The following is a 22,445-nucleotide window of genomic DNA, read 5'->3' as shown; positions in this document are numbered from 1 at the left end:
CCTGTCGGGGACATTGGAAGCTCCATCCTGGACAAGATGTTTGATAAGATTCATCCGTGATGAGACAGTCCTCACTGGGAACAACTAACATGTTCATTTGTTGTTATTACTCCACTACTCCAAACTTCCTCATTTCTGTCAAGAACACAACCATCCTTGTACAGTTTACAACCTTGGAGTTTTCTTCAATTCCCAACTCCTCCAAAACCAAGCATAGAATTGGTTGTTAAGTATTGTACATTCTGCCTCCACAATATCTCTCCCCTCTTTTCCTCTCTACGTACCCTGACACCAATCTGTTTCTAATCCCCATTATCTCATGCCTGGATATTACAGTAGCCTCTTGAGTTGATCTTCCAGCCTCTTGTCTCCCTCTCCCTTCTCCAGTCTGTCATTCACAAAGGGATCTTCCTGAAACAAAATGCTAATCTTGTTAACCCCCTTGCTCTGCAGGCTTCAGTGATTGCCTATTATCTCTAGAATTAAATACAAATACTTTTCTTTGTTGGTTAAAGCCCTTCACAAACTGGCCCCAGCCTACATTTTTCATCCTATCACATATTATCCACACTTTCAGTGACCATGCCAAACTGTTTTACCCCATTGCCTTTGCAGGGGGTTTGCACTTACCTGGAATGCTGTTCCTTCTCACTTGTGTGTCATAGAATCTCTGGTTTCCTTCAGAATTCTCAAAGCTGTCATCTACTGGAAGCCTGTTCTGGTTCCTTTCCTTCCAGTTGCTTGTACCTCCCCACCACCACACACACACACACACACACACACACACACACACAGAGCATTTAAGTACTAAAAAATTAGCTGCCTGGAACATTGTAAGGTTCCTTGATTTTCTTCAATCCCAAGACTTCCTGAGTCCAAGACTGGCTTTATATCCATTGGGACACAGTGTTTTTCATTGATGTTATTATTGTTATTAAAATCCCCTGAATTGTTGCTGTTACTGTTAACCAAATCCTACTGTGATACTTCTTTATGTGATGGAAGTGATCTTTGGTTTCTAAGTGCCATGCCCGTGGAGCTCAAGCTCTGGTAAGTCCTACCAAAAGCTCAGCATATAGACCTAGCAACAAATTTTGTGTCTGTTTACTAAAGTCATGGGAACAAAGGATTCAAGGTCAAGGTTGGAGATTGGTTAACTATAGGAGCCAGATTGGAAAGGGAGGAAAGGGAAAGGGAGGCCAGACCAGGGATTGTAGACTGTGAAAACAAGAAATACTAGAAGGATTAGAGGTCTCAGTGAGGATAAAGTGGAGGTTTAGGAAGGGTGAGGCAAAGAGAGAGAAAAGAATGAGAGGTTATGATCAGGAATTTCAGGGTTCAAGGTCACGGAAGTAGTGCTGCTGAGGCCTGAGGTGTGACTACACCTTGGGTAACCAAGGTAGAATGAAGAATTTTAGGTTAATCAGAAAATAGTTTTTAATCATCAAGTGGTTTAATAGTTAATCAGAAAGTAGTTTTTCATCTCTAATCCCTTATGATCAAATTAATTTCTTCTGAATGTCATTTTAGTAACTTATGATGGTAATTAAATCAGTCCAATTTCAGATGGGTAATATTTTTTTTTATTGTGGCAGTTGGACCTCAGCTGAAAAGCTTAAGCTCAGATGATTGAAGCTCTTAACAAAAAGTGCCCTTATAGGAAATGAGTAACACTTTTTTGAATATTTATCGTGTGTTCAGCATTGTGTTGTAAGTTCTTTGTCTTGCTATTCCATTTAGAAGTCCAGAATAAAATAAGTACCTTTGTCAACAGAACTACAGAACCCTTTTAAAATTGTTTATGATATGACTTATTTCTGAAGTTTTTAGTCACATTTAAAAATACATAGTAGAAGTATGATCTCTATACTCAAGGATCTTGCTGTGAGACCAGTAATCAAACTATTTCTTCCCATTGCTACTGGAAAAGGAGTGATAATTTGCTTCCCTATGGCTTTACTCACAATCCCTGTGACACCCCAGACCAAAACACCCGTTCCTGGCCACCACTTCCCTATATTTTCTGTCTCCCCATTTTAGGCATAAATTCCTAATGGACAGGGACTATCTTAACTTTTGTATTTATAGACCCAATGCATAGCAGAGTGCCTGCCTGGTATGTTAACACAGCCAACAATTAACAATGGAAAGTAGAATATGAAAATAGTGTCAAATTGTATTGAATTGTATAATTGTGTTTTGTGTTCAAGAAATTCAGATGAGAGAGATTTAAAATCATCATAGAACTCGGTCTGAGTCTAGAAGGATTAGTAGAATTTGGTAGAAAAGATTGTAGTTCCATTAAGCTGACATTTAAAATAATTATATATAAGTCCACCCTTTAGTTTCTTCGTCCCAAAATAATGAGGTTGACTTTTGTCTCTGACTTGAGGGTAAAGGTCTCTGAACTGACACAAGACTCAGAAATTCTACCTCGTTTTGGAATGTCCCTGGGATTCAGCCATGGGTCATCCCTGAATAGGAGAAGTATCTTGTAGGTTAAAGATGAACTGGCCCTGGTCTTTTTTTTTCCAACTAACACTTTCTCCTGGAATCCAGTAGATTAAAGATGAAGTGACCCTGGTTTGGGCCTAAATTAGGCCACTATCAGTCTATGACTAAACCTCCAGACCCAGGTAATTGTCATGAGCATAAACTGTTCTTTTAATACTTGCTTACCCTCTCATACCACAACAGTATACTAGTAGTGCAATGTGAATGAAACTGCACATGCACAAAATAAGCCTGTTTGTAGATGGAATGGAAAGCTGAATTATCCAGGACAGTTAACAGTCTTAGAAACAATAAGAAGAAAAACTGCAACCCTTTTTTTAAAAAGAAAATGAAACACGTCTTGAAGAAAAATAGAGATGTCTATTCCTTTTCTTACCGTTATCATTTGCAGTATATAGAATGCATTGTGCACCTTTATTTAAAGAGCTATAGCTATTTTGTCTGTGATTTTTAAAAATATTGACAAAAGAAACAGTGCTGCTAACAAACATTCATGAGATTTTATTCATTGTATTAAATCACTGAAATTCCCATTTTTATCAGAGAACAGCACATTGAAGATAAGCCTATCAAGGAAGAAAGTGAAGAAGGGATAAAAAATGAAGTGAGAACTCCAAATCAAACCAAAGGTAACTATGACATTCTTATATTCCTGACCTATTTTTATGACATTGATTTTATATTGATCATCCTAAATACTAAAACTGAATGAAATATAAAATCAGTTTGATTATAGCAGTCAGTCAGTAATTTTTACACATTAAGTACATTTGGTGATATTTCATTACATAGATTTAATTTTACTGTGGGTCAGATCATACCTACTGACATGTAATAACTACACTCACAATAAGCTTGATATATAACTTCAGAGAGCTATAAAATGTTATTAGCCCTTTCTCCCATCAGGGCCAGTGTTATAAAGTGACCTCCTTTTTGTATCTTCTTCTATATTTTAAAAACTCATCTCTTAAATATTTTCTGTATTTTTTGAAACAAAAGCAGCATCTCAGTTCAGACAATATCATTTCCACTTCATTAAAATAAATCTCTCGAGTGATTCATGCTGTAACAGTGAGAGAATTCTGTATTTTAAATCGTGTTGGATTCAATTGTAAAGACCTTTGACTTTTAAATTGCTCAATTTTAAATCAAATTGGAAAGTGTTAAGAATTATGTGTTCCATATATAATTTACATCTGATTTTATAATTGTTGGACATTGTTTTTGTAATGTATCTGCTTGATGATATCGTTAACATTTGCCTGAGTGCTTCTTGGTACTTTGACCTTGCATATGCATTTTTATTTTTCAATTACATAAGAAGCAAGAATGCTTTTAATATCACTGCCCTCATGTAAATGACATATCCCATAAGTGATGTTTTTGTGCTTTTTCATCTGATTTTAGTTAAGCAATTTTAAAAATTAACTTAACAATTATCTCCTATGTAGTTATCAGCATCTTGTTCGTACTTATTGTGTCTGATCATTTAAGTGGGCAGAAAATTGCTCAATTCTGAAGGCTTGTGCATTCTTCCAGATCAATAAGTTACAATTCAGTGTATTTAAAGAGCTAGAAAATAAATTCTTATTACATATGAAATAACATTAAAATGTAACCCATTCATATATAAAGGAATTTCCTAATTTACTGGAATTTAATGGAATTTCCTGTTTTTTAATCAGGCTTCCAAAAGCTCACATGAGATTACAGCCATTTTTTCATCAGTACAAGCCTAGATATTTTACTTTTTTCACTCATCCTGTTAAAGGGTCCCTTGAACTTGTTCTTTTGAGTTGACAGATAGGAATCAATCAGTAAACATTTATTAAGTACCTACTGTGTGCCAGGCACTGTGCTAAGCACTGGGGATACAAAAAGAGACAAAATTCAGTTCCTTTCCTCAAGGACCTTACAGTCTTAATGAGGAAGACAACATGAAAACACATCTATACAAAACAAGCTATATACAGGATAAATAGGAAGTAATTAACTACATACAGAATAAATAGGACAGCCAGAGAAAATTCATGGAGCCAAGATATGGAGTATCTTATTCATGAAACAGCCAGCAGGAGGCCGGTATCACTGAACTGAAGAGTACATGTTGGGGAGTAAGGTTGAGAAGACTGAAAACCAAATGGAGCATTTTATATATATTCCAGGAGGCAATAGGGAATCCTTGGAGTTTATTGGACAGGGAGTGACATATTTGGACCTGTACTTTAGGCAAATCACATTCGTGGCTAAATCAAGGATGGATTGGAATGGAGGAGAAACTGGAGGCAAGCAGACCCACCAGCAGGCTATTGCAGTAATCCAGGTGTGGGGTGATGAAGGCCTGCACTAGACTTTGACTGTGGGTATGGATTAGGAGTGTTTACTGAGGAAGGAGTCCAAGGTGACTTCTAGGTTATGAGGAACTAGGGACTCCCTACGGAACTGAGGGACTGACTGGAGGATGATGTTGCCTTCCACAGCAATAGGGAAGGTGGGAGGAAGAGAACCAAGAGAGTACTGTTTTTGTTGTTTGCGTTTGAATGTGTCTGCTTAGGGCAGTGACTGGCACGTGTTTTAAGTACTTAATGAATGCTAGTTGACTGACTAATGGTGTCATGAAAACCTAGATGAGAAAATGACCAGGAGAAGAGGTGATGGAGACAGTAAGAAATCAAGAAGGATGAGGATTGAGAAAAGGCCATTTTAGAGTCCATAATTAAGATGTCTTTGGTAACTTTCAGGAGAGCAGTTTCAGTTGAATGATGAGGTTGAAAGCCAGACTGCAGAAGTTTTAGAAGAGAGAAAGAAGAAAAGAAGTGGGAGGCTGATTTTAGATGGCCACAAAAGGGAGAAGAGACATAGGATGACAGCTAGCAGGGACAATTAGGTCACGTGAGTTTTTTAAGGACAGGCAAGACATGAGCATGTTTGCAAGCAGCAGGGAAGCAGCCAGTATTTAGAGAGAGATTGAAGATCCATTGACTTAGCAATGAGCCATACTTGTGATATTCCAAGTCTGAGTCTAGGCGGCCAGTAGTAAACTATATTTTGCTAAAACCTTGTATTTATATAATACCTATTGCTAAGGGACGTAGTACATATTGTAAGCATTGCGCCATATGTCCTTTAAGAATTTCTCCTTTTTTAGATACTAGTAGAATTTATTTGCCAGACCTTGTCTTCTTCTCCTGTGATAGCCTTTAGGAACCTAGGATTGCTTCCATACTGTGATATAGCATCAGAGTGCTTGTTTTTGGGAGGTCTTTGTAACAAAATAGGAACTTTAAATATTTATTAGTTGAAGGGAATGAAATTAAAGAAGCATATGTAATTTGCAATTGCAAATAGGCAGCATGGTGAAGTACATGGAGAACTGGCCTCAAAAACTGGAAGACTTGGGTTCAAGTCCTGCCTCTGATTAGCCACTGGCAGTGTCACTTAACTTCAAAGTACACCAACCTACGTTGGTAGATGGAGTTTCCTCACCTAAAAGTTTTCTGTACCAGTGAAATCGATCCAGTCCCTGTTCCCTGTGCTTAGTCAGTAAAACTGGTTTACTTCTCAGGGCATCAATTTCCTTACCTGTAAAATAAGGAAGTTGAACCAAATGACTACTAAACTTGCTTACAACTCAAGATCGATGAGCTGTGGAGTTGAAGATGGCTCGAAGAGAGAATTTTTTGGAGTTAGTCATAGAACAGCAGTCAAACTAATCTGTGGACTTATCTAACCTCTATCTCATTGTCCTTCTTTTAAGTTTGTTATACTTAAGTTTACCTCATTTGACACCATATCATTAGCCTTTCTGCTACCTATTCTGTTTTATGGCAAAAGAGAGCAATTTGGAACCTAGAAGCAGAGCTGGCAAGGATAGAGTTCTTCATCCTTACCCTATGTACACAGGGTGGCTTTTGGGATGCTCAGGGGTCTACAGGAAGTCAGCAATGCACTGTTTAAAAATATATACCTAGGAGACAGGCTAGATTTGATACCTAGGTGCAACCTACTGTGTACTGTATTTGACTCATGGGGCTTCTCGCACCATTTCCTTATTTGATGCATGGAAACGTTGGGGTAAGAAGGACGAGATGTGTGAGGACATTAGAAATCACATACAAATACTCCAGTAGCAACACCTTACTCAGAAATAAATATGTTTGAAATGGGGCAAAAAGGCTGATTGTTTTCACCTTATTCTGAGTAGATAAACTTATTCATAAAAAGGAAGAACATTCATTTTTCTTCCCAGTTTTCCTTTTTTTTTCTTTCCTAACAGGAAAGAGCAAAAAAAAAATTTTGCTTTGAAATATATTGTGAGGTTTTTCTTGGTATTTTATATTAGTCAGTTTGAATAAGCAAACTGCAGTTTTTCCCTGTGGGCTTAGATAGAATATTTTAATCCACAAATGCCTACAAAATTGTTCTATATTTTATATCAATTAGGAAAAAAATGAGGGGAAAAACAAGTTAGGGGCTGGGTTAAGACTCTAATGGGTATTTTTTTTTAATTTTTTGAGTCTATAGTCATAGCTGCCTGACTAAATAATCACATCAGGATACCATTCATTTTTAATGAGCCTTAAAAATAACTTCTGCTAGGCTGTATGGAAAATTTGTTTTCCTGACACACTTCAAGAACGTACAAAGGGGTTTTAGATCCTACCACCCAACCTCCTCTCCCACAGATAGAATTTGACACATTTTTAAACACTAATGACAGCTCTGCCGAATTTTTCACTTTGAATTCATCCCTTTGCTCCTCTACATCCCTTGCTGTACTGAAAAAGTGTATAAAGGAAGTATGAAGTCAAATGGATTAAGAATAACAATTTACATTTATATGTATTTTTTCACTTATAGAGCACTTTACTCACATTATCCTGTTTGAGGCATGAAAACAGTTTGAACCTATCTCCTTTGCTGAAATTTAATCTCCAGGCTCTCAGAGAAGTTCAGTAAATTATACTATGCAAACAGACAGTTTGGGAAGGGAGGGACATATAAGCCTGGTATTCCCAGAGCTACAGAAATGCATAAATGAGATGTTATTCTACAAATATGTACACAGATTTTTCTTTATGCTTGGCATTATACTAATACTTTAATCCAAAATCCATTTGAATTTTTCCTGTAGTCTCTTCCACATATTAAAATCAAAGCATGGAGTAATTTTTCCCCATATAATCCAAGATGAAATTTCCCACTGAATCAGATGCCAGTTTATCTATCCTGTTATGTTTGAATTTACTCAACAACTGGCTTTTGTTTCTAGGGTGCATTTTTTATGGGAAAGATGTTGAATCTGACTTAGCAATCAGATTGATTCTGTTCTATCACTCTATCAATCGAAAAAGTAGCTCATTTTCTTGTATCAGATATGAATTACCAAAAGGGCCAGATATTCTTAAAATGGAAAAAAGGTGTGAAAATAGGGGGAGGGGGAATTGTCAGAAGATATCATCTGGCTTATATAAATCAAAGATGAGCATTTTGTTGTATATGAGTTCTACTTTCCATAGCCTGAGATAAAAGATATACCCAATTAGACATATGTAGTGGATACTCTGAAAACTTTGAGCTGGTCCTGTCTTTTTAGTTATTGTGGTTCTGGTTCTAAAGACCAGTGTAGGAGGAATACAGACAAAGTGGGACCAACACAACTCTTAAAAGGGAATGGTGAAAATGGAGTTGAGCTACAGTGATGAAGCAAACGGTGCAAGTGTGGATAGAAAAATTTCAGAAGAGGAAATGTCCAGGTTTGTTGTGTTGCAGATAAAACAGAATGCCCATTTTAGAGGAATTGAGCATTGTCATGGTCTCGTTAGTTCCTAGGATACTTATTCTCTCTAGAGGACAGGCGCTACCTGTGGACTCATTTAAAAATACTGCATTTCAAATAAATACTTATCTCTTAGCAAAACCTGAGAAGAATAACTCCAAATTGTTCTTTGTCTATCTATGTTTGATATCTGAATCATTTAGAGGAGGTAGAAAATGTGCTCATATTGACACTTGGCTTTTTTTTTCACCCTTTGAAGGGCATTTTCTTTTCACTATTCATTTTACTTTAAATCCAAGATCTTAAGAGTTTTACAACTGAAAAAGATCTCAGAGTTCATTTAGTATAATTGTCACATTTGACAGTTGAGGAAACTGACGACCATAAATGTTAGATCATTTGCTCAAGGTAACACAGCTGAAAGAGCTGGGACTAGAAAGAACCTCCAGGACAGTGTTCTTTATATTATAGTAAGTGGTAACTTTCTTCTGGGAGATTTATTTTTGGAAATAAAGGTCTATACATCCAATTTTTTTCACATGTGCCTTTCTAGCACCCATTAAATCATGTTTGGGGAGAAAGTAAGAGCAATACAACAATGCTTGCTTCACATAAAATTCTTATTAAATTTATAGATGAGAAAAAAATCACAAACAATATTTGGGGACATTTAATTTCAGTTATATTGAAGTAAAGTGAATTTATTGTCATTAGATATTCCAGGTGTTTCAGAAACAAATCGGAATCAAATTCTAGTGAAATCAACATATTCCAGTTGGTCTGTGTGGTCCTGGGGCAAGAGAGAGAGAGAGAGAGAGAGAGAGAGAGAGAGAGAGAGAGAGAGAGAGAGAGAGAGAGAGAGCGAGAGAGACAGAGAGACAGAGAGACAGAGAGAGTGTGTGTGTATGTGTGTCTGTCTGTCTGTCTTGTTTATGTCTTGCTGGGTCTGTCTTGATTTCAGTGAGTAATTTATCTTGTGTTTGTTTACCTGCCAGGTATAGGTGCAGAGCCAAGTTCACAGCAGGCTCAGCGCCGGTCAGCTGTCTTCCTCTCCTTTAAGTCACCAATTCCTTGTCTGCCCCTGCGTTGGGAACAGCAAAGCAAACTTCTTCCAACTGTGGCTGGAATTCCTGCCAGTAAAGTTTCCAAGTGGAGCACAGATGAGGTGCCCTTGGTTTTCTTTACAGATTGTGAGGGGAGGGAAAAAAGGGAGAAAGGAGGAGAAAGGAATAGTGATCTGTGATTTTTTTTTTCCTCTAAGAAGAACACTTCACTTTTCCTTAGTGGGGAATAATGAGGCCTGGGGATGGGTAACAAGAACCATTAAATTAAGTATTTTAGACCAGTAACATTCAAATTCTTAGTTGTGAAGTTGAAATTCTGATGTGATCTTTTTTTTGAGCAGGTGTCAGAGTTTATACAGAGCTTACCTGGGTGTGAAGAACATGGCAAGGTGTTTAAGGATGAGGTAAGTACTCTACTCAAGTCTAACAGGTGGTTTAGTGGATTTAGAATCCTGAAATGCTGTGGTAAGTAGTTGGGGAGAAAGGAGGATGGTAATCTAGGTAATAGGATTGTAAATTGCTAAGTTAATTTTAATTCCCTAAATGAGTAGGAGTTAATGAACTTATATAAATTTCTTAGTGTAAATTGTTAAATCCTATTATATTAGCTCTGTAGTGTAGTAATAGGCACATGATAAAAACCTTAATGGAATGTATTTGTATAGTATATGGCACAATGTAAGAGCTAATTTAAGTTTGAGGGGTTTGTTATATTGTTTTGTTTGTGTGTGTGTTTAAAAATGTATATATCTACATATATGTGTGGTTTAAAATTTTATATATGCATATGTGTGTATATATTTTCTATGTGTTTATGTGTGTGTGTGTGTGTGCGCGCGCGCGTGCGTGTAGAGAGAGAGACAAAGAGTGAGAAAGAGAAGGGTTTTTGTTTTCTTAATCTTTTTTTTTTTCTGAATATATTCCCTCCCTGGCTCCTAGGCCTTCCTTACACAGTGAACTATCCCTTCTAAAAAAGTAAAAGTAGGAGCAAGAGGCAACCTTTGAGCAAAACAACCCATGAATGTATTTTTAGATAGATTGGAACACTGTGGTTCATCATTCTTTCCTTTCACTCAGATTATCTTAATCATACCTAAGTCTAGTTGGTTCATAATTGTAATCCTATTTGCTTCCATCCACTTTAGAAAACATCTAAGGTTATTGTGATACTAGGGTAATCTATTTGATACCTTGAAACTAAAACCAGTTTTCATAAATTTTCTTAGAACTAATAGTTATTGAGAAATATTTAAATTTTACTCCATTTTCTATTCATAATATAAAAAATTATTAAAATCAAATTCGCTGTCATAACATTTATTCAGAATTCGGTGACTTCTAAGAAGTAGTCTTACGTTTCTTAGTAACAGGCGATACCACCACAATTTTTGGAAGATGCTTTATATACATTACTCTCATACCAGGAGGGCATCATGGCATAGAGGATAAGGGAAATAGCTTTGGAGTTAGAAAGGCTTGGGTTCAAATGCGGCTTCTGACACATACTTGCTGGGGCAAGTCATTCAACCTCTCAGTGCCCCCATCAGCTCTTTAAATATATAAGTTTCTGAGCTGGTTCCCACCTACTCTACTGAAGGAGTTCTCTCACTGGGATTTCCCTATGCCAATAAAATCACAGGTCTTGTCCAAAAAAAACTTGCATAGGCACACATTGAATTCATCTCTGTGAAGAATGATTCCATAATGCTTTGTAAGTTTATTGAAGACTACAATAATAAACAGAGTTGTTCCCCATCTCCATTAAGGGAAATATTATTAGATTGAAGCATGAGGGATTTTGGCTAAACAATGAAATAGATTGACAGAGGAAGCTAAAGCCTGAATTTCACTTCAGACCTTTAAGAGCAAGTTACTAGATTGTTGTCCTTTTAGAATAAAATAGTTAATTACCCACAAAAACAGATCAGGTCTTAAATAAAGGCTAGGAAATTGACAAGATAATCCTTGAAGGACTTTCCCAGCTCAATTTCTTCAGTCATGGGCAAGAATACACACATAATCCAACCCATTGTAATGGGAATTGATAATGAGGATAGTTCTGCTAAGGATTCTTAGACAGTATATTTGTCATTTTATGTACTAAATATATTTGTGTGTGTGTGTGTGTGAGAGAGAGAGAGAGAGAGAGAGAGAGAGAGAGAGAGAGAGAGAGAGAGACAGAGAGAGATTTGAAACAATTCCTTACTGAGTTATATTTTAATTTCAGGAATGCGTTTATCTTTACATTCCACTGCTTATGTCATGGCAAATGGCTCCTAACACTTTAAGCTTCAAATTTATTTATATTCCACATTCTGGACTTGGTCACATAGATAAATGATCTCTAAGACAAACCATTAGATACACTAAAGTAGCCTCTCTTTAAAAGAACTCTTGGCTGAATTGCTTTGTAAAAGGAAGAAACATCTAACATATTAATGGCCGCTCCCAAATCAGTTTGTAACTTGTGTACATTTTACGTATTATTCTGCTGCATCTAACAAACCTATACTTTCTCACCACTGCTCTCTTTTAACCTGTGTTCTCACTACCATTTGGCAGTCTGTTCACTTACTTCTTCTTGGTTTTGTAGAATGTTCTCTGCATTTTCTATTCTTTTTAAGTCTTTATTCTCAGCAGACCACCTTCTCCTTTCCTGAAAATTTAGGCTATCCAGTGTATATTTTCTCCTCCTATCCAGTCCCAGTAGAGGAAGTGGCTCCCTGCTTTGTCAAAGCAAATTCTTCCACCCTTACACTTGACCCAACCCATCTCTTGGATTGTATTCTCCCTCCTCCCTTTCTTCTCTTGCATATTCCCTCTCTAACTCTCTTTGTTCTTCCCTTAGGCAGGCGGATGGTATAGTGGATAAAGTGTTGGACTTGTCTTAGGTTGAAATGAGTTTGAATCCTTCTTCTGATATTTACTAGTTGTGTGACCCTGGGAAAGACATGTAAAACCTCTCTGTGCCTCAGTTACTTTATTTGTAAAATAAAGTGAACTCAATGGTCTCTAAGGTTCTTTTTCAGGGCTAATTCTATGATTCTAGAGTTTCGATGACAAGAAACTTACTAAGGCTGTTCACACACACAAAATGTTTTTATTTACTCTACTATCTCTGCAACCTGTCATTATATCTTTCTACTTCCATTCATGCCAAAGCTCTAGGAATAGCAGTCTTCATTTACTATTTCTCCTTCACTATTTATTCATTCCTTAAACCCTCACAATTTGGTTTCTGCTCCTGTGTTGCCCTAAAACTCTCCCAAAGTCACCAGTTTTCCTCATTGCTACATTCAATAATCTCTTCTCCATTTTCATTCTCCTTGACTTTTCTTCAGCATTTGATGCTATAGACCAAAAATATCAAACACATTGGAGGTGGGGCCCATAATATTCCATAGTGGGACCTGGACCAGGTTAAAATGTCATTGGGAAATAGTTAACGAAATAAATAAACATGCCATAAAACATTCTAATGTTATTCTTTCTCTTCATGTCACTACCATTATTTATATCACTCTGACTTAAGACCTTGGAGTCATTCTTAACTTGTTCCTCACCAAATCCCACAGCCGAGCAATGACAAGTCCTTTTGGTTCTTCCCCCAAAATATCTCATTTGTGTGCCTTCCTTCCAGTACCATTTCAATGACTTAGCCGCCCTGTTTCCAGTTTCTTTCTTTTCTGGTCTATCTTTGATAATAATGCCAGATATTCTTTTCAGTGTATATCTCTGATCATACTACTTCCCTATTCAAAAACCTTCATTAGGTTCTCTCTTCTATTTAACAAAATACAAATTCCGTAGTCTGATATTAAAGGCCCTCCACAAAATGGTGACTGTACTACCTTTCCAGACATTTTACACTGTCATCATGAACTCTTGCGAGACTCAACTTTCTCTCTTTCTGGGACTCATCATGACCTTTCATGTCTGTATTTGCACACACCGTTTCCTATCCCTACAAGCAGACTACTCACAGTTCTCTGCCTTTTAAAATCATTCTTTTGCTATAAGGTTCAAGTCAGTTTTTACCTTCCCCATTAAGCTTTCTCTGATCTCCTTCATTCCACCTTCCCTGTTAGCTCCCCAACAACTCCACTACACACACCTAAAAGTGATCATTCCCTTCTTATATCTCAAGCCATTCTACTGTAATCCCTAGGATTCTGCTTTGTCTCTTCTGTTGATCAATTATAACCTAATTTATATTATAGTTATTTGTATACGTGTCTTATCTCTTTAGTATATTGTGAGCTTCTCAGGTTCTTATTCATTTTTCTATTCCAACACTTAGGTGAGTACAAATTTATTTCAATTTAATTTGACAAACATTTATTAAACATTTCCTATGAACAATATAAGAATAATGTGTTCAATTCAAAGCCCTAAATTCAGGAGGAAAGCATTAGCAAAACCTAGAAAATACTTTGTAAGTCAGTCTTGCGAGGAAAAGTTAGTAGTTTTTAAGGGTAAATAGCTACTATGTGAATTTTGTTTCCAGAAGATATGAAATTGGAATGTTATCAGTGGAGGCTAGGAAAGCACCTCCTGAAGATTAAAAAGAGGAAAATAAGTCATCTATCCCTCTGAAATTGTTTGTGTACAACCACTTCCAGTGCAGTAGAAAGGTTATTAGCTGACACTGTGGTTTCTTCCAGCCTTATAATTCAGTAAATTATCACTCAGTGGGACCTGAGTGGTCCTAAAAGAACTTAGGGCCCTATCCAAGGGAGCAACCCACCTCTCACTAGAAGACTTAGGCTTTGTGGTAGCAGTGTTATTATTGAGAAGGAGATTGCTGAACAGTCTCTGAATTTATGAATTCAGAATTTCACCAGGGGTCACTCAAACCCATAAATATATCCCTTCAGAGTTGCAAATGTAGAACCTTTACTAGAGGGAAAATGGTCATACAATAAAAGGGAAAAAGCAATTTTCAGGTTTTTTTTAATCCAATTCTCAAAAGGCTCTTACCTCCTTTTTATTCTACATCAACAATTTTACAAAGAGAATTTCAAGACAAAGAAACATTAGTCAAATTTAATGTTTTCAGTAGGTTGTGGCAATATAAACCATAACTGCATTAAAATGAAAACAAAAATTAAATCTTACAGTAAATCTCTCATGGAATCTTATCAATGAAAGGGATCTTAGAATTGCTCTAGATGGTCTAACCCTTTTATTTTATAGATAAGGAACCAAATCCCAGAGAGGTCAGGTGCAGCTGGCTAGTGACAGAAATGAGACTAGAGCCCTGCTTTGGTGCTCTCAAACATACTTTTTAATTTTGAATTTTTTAAAATCTGCATTCAATGTGCATAGCTGTACATGATCATCATATTTTATTTTTGTTCTTCCAGTATATGCTTCTAAGTAGCAGCCTGCTGAAAATATTTGCCATCCTGCCGTCACTTTTAGTCTTCACCCTCTCAATGCCTTTCCTTCCCTGAAAGGCAGCTTTTTATAATTTTCCATCCTAAGTCTCTCCAGGACTTTCACCTCAGTAGGTACGAATTACCTTGTTGGCAGTTAACTGCAAGGGGATAGGGACCCCAAATGGTCATTGTCATTTATTTCTTAGGCTTATTCCTATATACTCATTGACAGTCTCTTTAATGGTATTGTGGAATTCTATCAGAGCATCTATGCTGAGAACTGTGGCTCTGGTTTAGTTAATGTGTTAACTTCATTTCTGACTGATATTTCATGAGATAATTTGATCAAATGTTCAAAGACAAAAACCTAGCAAATATCTTCCTTAATTAAGATCAGTTCATTTCCTAAGCCTGTTTAACCCTAAAAGACCATCAGCCCTTTTAGGGTGTGATGACAGCATGCTTTCTTATTAGCAATTATATAAGTGGCCTTCCCAAACACAGCCCATGCACAGATTTGTTGCTTCAAGCTATGTAAGATAAACATAAAATGATGCATGACAACAAGATCCATTCACAGATTTAGAGCTTGAAAGAACCTCAAAGGCCATCTTGTACAGCGTTCTCATTAGGACCAGGGAGGTTAAATGATTTGCCCAATGTCTCATGGGTAGAAGTGAAATTTGAACCTAGGTCATACTCTGGTTCCAGAGCCAGTGCTGCCATCCCTGTTTTTGAGAAGCACTAAATAAAGGTTGCCTGGAATTCACTTCTTTCCAAAGAGTATGGAATGTTTTGCTGCTTTTCAATTACGGTATGCCCAAAATAACATTACTTCATTTTTCAGTAACGTTAGTGATACATTATAACTAAATTTCACTGTAATGTTTCAACTCCTAAGCCATAGCATCATCCAGGGATGCTAATTAGGTGATCTAACTCTGTAACTTTCTCCTTGTAACGTCGTTTTTCCTGACACATTTTTGAGAATCAGTGACATGAGGTGGAATATACCTGTGTTACTCTTATGTCATGAGTCAGTGAAGAAACATATTTTGTTTTCAGAAATCTGAAATTGGTGATTTCATAGGGATTAGAGATGGGAGGGACCTTAGAAATCATCCAGCCCCATCATTTTACAATTGAGGAAACTAAGGCTCCAGATAGAAACAAGCATGTATTAAGTACCTATGTAACAATTTAATAAATATTATTGAATTAACAATTTAGTAATTAGGTAATGAACAAGTCCCAAATTATGTTTTAAAGTACTTTCTATGTGCCAGACATGATGCTAAGCATTTGATCCTCACAAGAACCCCAGAAAGTAGGTGCTATTATTATCCTCATCTTACAGTTGAAGAAATTGAAGCAAACAGAGGTTAAGTGACTCATCTGGGATCATACAAGCAGTAAATATGAGGCTGGATTTGAACTCAGGTTTTCCTGACTGCAAGTCAGGAAAACTCCTCCATCCACTGTACCACTTAGCTACCAATAGGTGGTAAGCAGAAGAACCAAAATTCAAACCCAAGTCTTATAACTCCAGATCAGCAAGTGTTCTTCAGGCTCGTTTTTACCTCAACACTTCTTATTTTGTGGCACAGCACCCCTTGTAGTCTTCCAATCACATACCTATGTAAAAATTTTCCAAATAAGTTTATATTTTAAACCCTTGTTGCCCTTTGCTACAGTTCTTTCTGCTTGGCAAGGAAAGTACTTTTTTTCTCACTGAAATGTGTTCTGGGCTCTGTGTCCTTCTTTGTGGCAGCAATTTCTTTGTATAATTTAAACTTCTGTAGGAAATTACAATAGTCTATAGCAGCGTCTCTTTGATTTCTTTATTTTTCTTTCTTTCATGGGTTGCCATGGCAAAAAAAAATCATCCCTAAGTGGTGATGACCTTTTACATATGTAGCTGGGTTGTTCTTCAGACAATAGACTCAGTCTCTCACTCGGATTATCCTCAAAGCATCTAGACCTCTTGACTTTACTTTGAGTGCTTCTTATTCTCATGTCAAAATAGGACCCTGTGCATTTAGTTTGGGACCTAAAATGTCTATTTTTCAGGAGTGAGTTGTTACTCTAGCAAGGGTTCTTTAACATTTTTCTCTTCGTAGATTGCTTTCAAAATCACTTGACAAAACCAGTGAACCTCCTCAGAATACTATTGTTAAATGAATAAAATACATAGAATTACAAAGGGAATCAGTTTATTAAAATGCAGTTACCAGACCCACCCACCCCATAAAAAAAAAAACAACAAATTGATAAGTTCCAGGTTGAGAACCCTGGCTCTGGAGGAAGACCGATGGAAGTTTGGAAGCAGGGAATGTTTAGATTCTGGAGAAGGACCCAAGGAGCATGATAACTACTATTTGAAGGGCTCTCACGTGGAAGGAGGGTGAAACTTGTTCAGTTTGGTCCCAGCAGTAACAGTCAAAAGCAGTGATTGGAGGTTGCAAAGAGACAAATTCTGATGCCATGTAAGAAAAAAAAAATTTAGCAGAGCTTTGCTAAAGTATAATAGGCTGTCACAGGAGGTAGTAGGTTCCCCTTCATAGCAGTCTTTAAGAAAAGGTGACTAATTATCAGGCATACTGTAGTGGAATTCTTTTTTGGGCATAGGTTGGACGGGAAGGTCACTGAGATGTCCCTTTGTCTTTCTTACCTCTAAAATGCTGTGATTCTGTGACTTCCTTAAAATTTCCCGCCTGGCAGTATTAGATTATTTTATGTTGATGGTATTTTTTTCTTACTTTCTTTTAGCAAATTGATGGAGAAGCATTTCTGCTTATGACTCAAACAGACATTGTTAAAATTATGAGCATTAAGCTGGGACCAGCTCTAAAAATCTTCAACTCTATCCTGATGTTCAAAGCTGCAGAGAAAAACTCACATAATGAACTTTGAGGACAGCGAAAGCCACATTTCATCCCTTTTCTGCTTTAAAGCTCATGTCTTATTCAAAGCACAAGGACTGTTGTAGCTGTTAAGTAAGAATTCTTCAAAGTCGAAAATCAGTGCTGCCAGATTATTTATATTCATTGAGAGACAATATACATGAATTATTATGGAAGTGCTTGGGTTTTTATTAAGGTACTGTAACAAATATCATCTTTTAGTTCTATTCATTGAGCTAAATTTACCTTTGTAAACCTTTTTGAGGCTTCAGAAAAAAAACATTGTTGATTATTTATGGTATAGTAAGATTGGGGGGGAGAGGGAATTATGAACTTTCTGCATTTTGTAAACATCGTTGAATTATCTTTCACTGTTTCTTTTTCAATACTTGCAGAAACCTTTTTATACAATCAAAATAAAATGAACTTTAAACCCAGTTAGCCAAAATCTGGCTACAAGTTTAGTCAGTTGGGACTGTTATAACTATTGTTAATTTTGTGCCATATTTTGAATCGCAACATTTATGCTGAATATAACTTTGCAAGTCATGAAATTGCCTACTTGCTTGTAATAATTCATTGGGGCTGAACAGTTGTAAAAATTAATTTTTTAAGTAAATCAGTGTTTTTACTTTTGCACGACTTATGAAATGTTAAGCAAATTGCTTTTTCACCAGCGTCTTTACTGTATTTACCAAAAGACCAGTATATAAAAGACTGAAATTGAAAAAAAATAAAACTTTACCTAATGTATTTGAATGGCATCGGTCTAATACTCCACTCTAGTACCCCAGGGGTTTGTAGGAGTCAACTGTTATCAAAGAGTAAATGAAGTTCCAGTATAGGGACAGTTTATAAAAGGATCTTTAATTTTTTCATGAGACTTAAGCTCTTCTCTGAGTCATTGGTATAACCGTGGTGCTTAAAGGAGATGAAAGTCCTAGTGCTTAGGAGGGTTATACTGTCCTTTGAAAGAGACCTATATCTCCCTTCTTTCAACAGTCCTCCACACCAAGAGGATTCCTTCAGGGTCAGCTGAGGAGACAGAGAGAGAGGGAGTAGTAACAGATTTTGCTAGAAAGGGAAAGTATATGGGAGAAATACTGATGGAGTCATCTATTGGACATATTCAGGAATCAAGAAGATGAATTTCCAAAGCAGTTATTTGGGTACATGTATAAAATGCCCTTCTTTTTGGAAGGACTGTTTTTTCTACAAAATTCTTTGCCAGGTGTTAAGACATTGCACTCCATATATAATGGTACAGAACAGATGCACTTTAAGTGAGAATACTCAACTACCTATAAACTGAGAGCTGGCGTAATGTTTTATTTTATGAGAATGCACTTCGCAGGAAGGGGATGAACAGCTTCATCAGCTTTCCACTGTAGTTTCTAATTCCTTGGAATGAAAAATTGTTCAAAGTACATTTTTGTTTGAGATATAAAGTAGCTTTGTAGCATGCTGTCTTAACTCTGGGGAACTTCTACCTCTCTCCTTAGTTGGTCTCATATCTTCTGTGTAAAATTTTCTTTGATATCTCCAGCTCTGCTAATATAGTACTTCCTTTGAAGACTTCTGAGGGGGTCTCTTAGCAGCCCTTTTCATCTGCCATAATTCAAGGTAAAACAGGGTCAGTGAAATAGCCTGCAGTACCCCCATTCATTTCCTTGCATGAATTTGCATTAATGGCTTTTTTTTAAAACATTTTGTTCAGAATTTGTACATTCAAATTACACTTGTTATATCTTCTGACATGAAATAAAATCTGAATTGGAGACGCCTTTTCACATTTGTATGCTTTTTAAGAGAGGTTGTCACAGCAGAAGAGGAGGAACATGCTGTGGAGATGGAAGATGGATGGCTGGGTCACAAATCTAGAACTATTCCCAGTTGTCTCCCATGCTGCCTATCCTTACTGATGTGCCGTTCTATTCTAATCACAGGCAGTGAAATTTATTCACCTTGAGGCCTTTCTCTCTGTCTTAAAGACATTTCAGAAACATCTTCTTATTCCAAAGTTTCGTTTATTCTAACCAGTGTTTTGTGTCTCATCTCGCTTATCGAGGTAACACATGCAATTTAAGTCCATATATCTCCTTAGCAGTACTACAGGATTTGGGACATCTCAAGAAAGAGGAGCAGGGGGAGAGGAAACAGAGAAGCTTCGCCTCCTACAGGATCCATCTTAACGCAGTTTTTCAGAGAGGAAACGTTACCAGGAAGCACCAAACACCAGAAAGAAGCCAGATGAGTCAAACTCATACCTTTCCTGTAGCCTTCAGTTGTTATATACTGCAGCTTCTCTCATCTCTCTGTTGCCACCTTCATCTCTTTGGATAGGGAAATGAGGCCTCAGCTCAAAAGAATGAAGGGCTCTCTAGAGCCCTTGCCTCAAACATGAAGAATCCCCTGCTCTGGAAGGCTTCATACTGGTTCATCAGGTAAACTGGGGGAAGAGGATTAAGATACGGGAATGTCTTTGATGGGAAAGATAAAACGGGGTCAGTGGAAAGAGTTTTGCAACACCCCATTCATTTCACTGCAGATATCAGTGAGTTTTTTGGTTTGTTTTTTTAATATGTTCAGGATTTGTATATTCAAATTACTGGTTATATAGATCTGGGGACCTATAAAATCTGGAATAGTAGAGTCCCGATGAGAGTGAAACAAAAGAAAGAGAAGATATTGTCATGGAGGGACAATAAAAAAGTAAATTAGTCAGGAGCAAAGGGTAGCCTATCACGATAATATGTTGCAGATTACTTACATATTCTGTCCTGGAATAACCAAATAATATAGGAGCTCTTAAGTTGGGAGAGGGGATAGGATGGGGTGTGCGGTGGTGGCCCATGAATAGATTCTAGAGGGTCAGTGATCCTGGATGGTAAAAAAGATTGCATCTTCATTTCAATAAATCCATTTTCATTGTGAACCTGTGCATTTTATTTTATACATTTAAAAACATCATTCTGAGAAGACCTGTAAGATTCACCAGCCTGCTAAAAGCGGCTTTGACACAAGAAAGGTTAAGAACCCTTGAATTAAGGAGTGATTTGTAGTAGATTTATCTTCTCAACAAGAATCAGTGACTAATACTTTCATCTGAAAAATCTCATGATTTAATTATTAGGCAAAGACTTTTTTTTTAGCAAGAATGGATGATTCTCTTAATTGCTCAAAGCAATTCTCTACTTCTGTTACAAGGATCTGTGATCTTTGTTACCGTGGGCTCTCCCAACACTGTTATAGACTACAGCTTTCCTTTGACTTGGTAGATTTTTTTTTGAGTTAGTGTGGCTGAATAATTCATTAACCCCTAGTGGGAGTTGACTCGTCAACCTAGTAATTAAGCCCCTCCAGACAGAATGGTCCAACACTGACCAGGCTTGTGCTCTGCCGGTGTAGCATTTGAAAACTCAGGGTCCCTGGAATTTAAAAGCAATCCTAATGACACAAGATTTGTCACTACTTTCCAATGAAAGAAGCCCTGAATAGCTATTATTTCCCCCAAATTTCATACATCTTACTTCATCTTTTCAACCTCAGAATTTTTTTTTAAATTAGTAGGTAAAGTCTAATCCAAGGGTTCGTAACTAAAGGGACTGTGAACTTGTTTTAATATTTTGATAATTATTTCAATGTAATTGGTTTCCTTTGTATCCTATATATTTTATTTTATGCATTTAAGAACAATTTTTAAGAAAGAGCATATGGGTCTAACCAGACTACCAAAGGGGATCTGTTTTCTAGGAAATGCCATTCAAATGTATAAAACAGATTTCAAGACAGTTTTGTATCCTCTTGTTATTTACAAAATAGTAACTAACAATGCCCTTCTTGTAATAAAGAGCGAACTTCAGAAATGGTTTTCCTTGGTGAAATATCATCTTTGAAAACAGTAAAAATAGTCCTGATATATATAACCTTCCACCCACCACCCCCCCCCAAGAAGTATAATCTCAGAATTTCTTATAAGAAGTAACAAGATGGAGGAGGGGAAAGGATTGATTCCAAACAAATGCATTAGGACTATGGACAACATCAGGTTGTGGGTATGGGAAGAGCAGATGAGGTTGGGGCAGGGGATGGGGGCTAGGCCTAGGAAAAAAAATCAAACTGGTGGCCAATGTGGAAGTGGGATTGGGAAAGAAATGAGAAAGTCTGTAAGGTAGGGGGCACATAGCTAAGGTATATCAGGACAGGAGAGTGGTTTGAAACCAGTCAGGCAGAACAGAATTAAGGACATACATCAATATCAAAAGTCCAGTAGAGTGATAGGATACTGGGTCAGGAAACAGGCAGATAAACAGGAACTATCAATTCCACAAGGACCAAAAAGTAGCATATGGCAGAGGAGTCACACTTCCAGGAAACAGTTCAGAATCCAAGTAAATCATGTGAGTGACAGACGTACCAACCAGGAGACCTCAATACAACTCAGTTCAACAAACATTTATTAAGCGCGTAATACCTGCAAAGCCCAGAGATACTAAGATGAAACAACATAGAGCTTGCCCTTGGGGAGCTTACAATCTAGTAATGGGGATGTGATATATATAACAGAGACATAGAGCTTATACAAGACACTGTGATAATCTTGCCAACAGTGGCACCTCAGGCAAGGATCTCATATGTGTTTCTTCTTAAAACAGTAATCAAATTCCAGGGTAAGAACAGTGAAATAAGTTCACCTGGCAACATAGGCAGAGTAAAGGAAGAGACAGAAGAGCAAACCTTGACACAGAAGATATTTAAAGTAGAAATATTTTCCTTGGAGAAGACTGGGTCAGTCAGAGAA

General features: G+C 37.0%; 1 protein-coding gene across 2 annotated transcripts in view; it reads left to right on the top strand.

Annotated features, from left to right (window-relative positions):
• The window catches only part of L3MBTL3 (L3MBTL histone methyl-lysine binding protein 3), a 154,029-nt gene extending 135,621 nt beyond the window's left edge, over window positions 1–18,408 (top strand). For both annotated transcript variants that reach the window (XM_036768842.1, XM_036768843.1), the window contains exons 21-24: window positions 3,058–3,143; window positions 9,292–9,461; window positions 9,702–9,764; window positions 17,511–18,408. In XM_036768842.1, coding sequence (XP_036624737.1) covers window positions 3,058–3,143; window positions 9,292–9,461; window positions 9,702–9,764; window positions 17,511–17,654 — 463 coding nt within the window. In that variant the 3' untranslated portion in view covers window positions 17,655–18,408. The remainder of the gene's footprint in view (window positions 1–3,057; window positions 3,144–9,291; window positions 9,462–9,701; window positions 9,765–17,510) is intronic.
• Window positions 18,409–22,445: the final 4,037 nt, after the last annotated feature.

The sequence above is a fragment of the Trichosurus vulpecula genome, chromosome 7 (assembly GCF_011100635.1).
Source record: "Trichosurus vulpecula isolate mTriVul1 chromosome 7, mTriVul1.pri, whole genome shotgun sequence".
NCBI classification, from domain to species: domain Eukaryota; kingdom Metazoa; phylum Chordata; class Mammalia; order Diprotodontia; family Phalangeridae; genus Trichosurus; species Trichosurus vulpecula.
The sequence above is the reverse complement of the archived record's forward strand: the minus strand, read 5'-3'. Positions and strand labels throughout refer to the sequence as shown.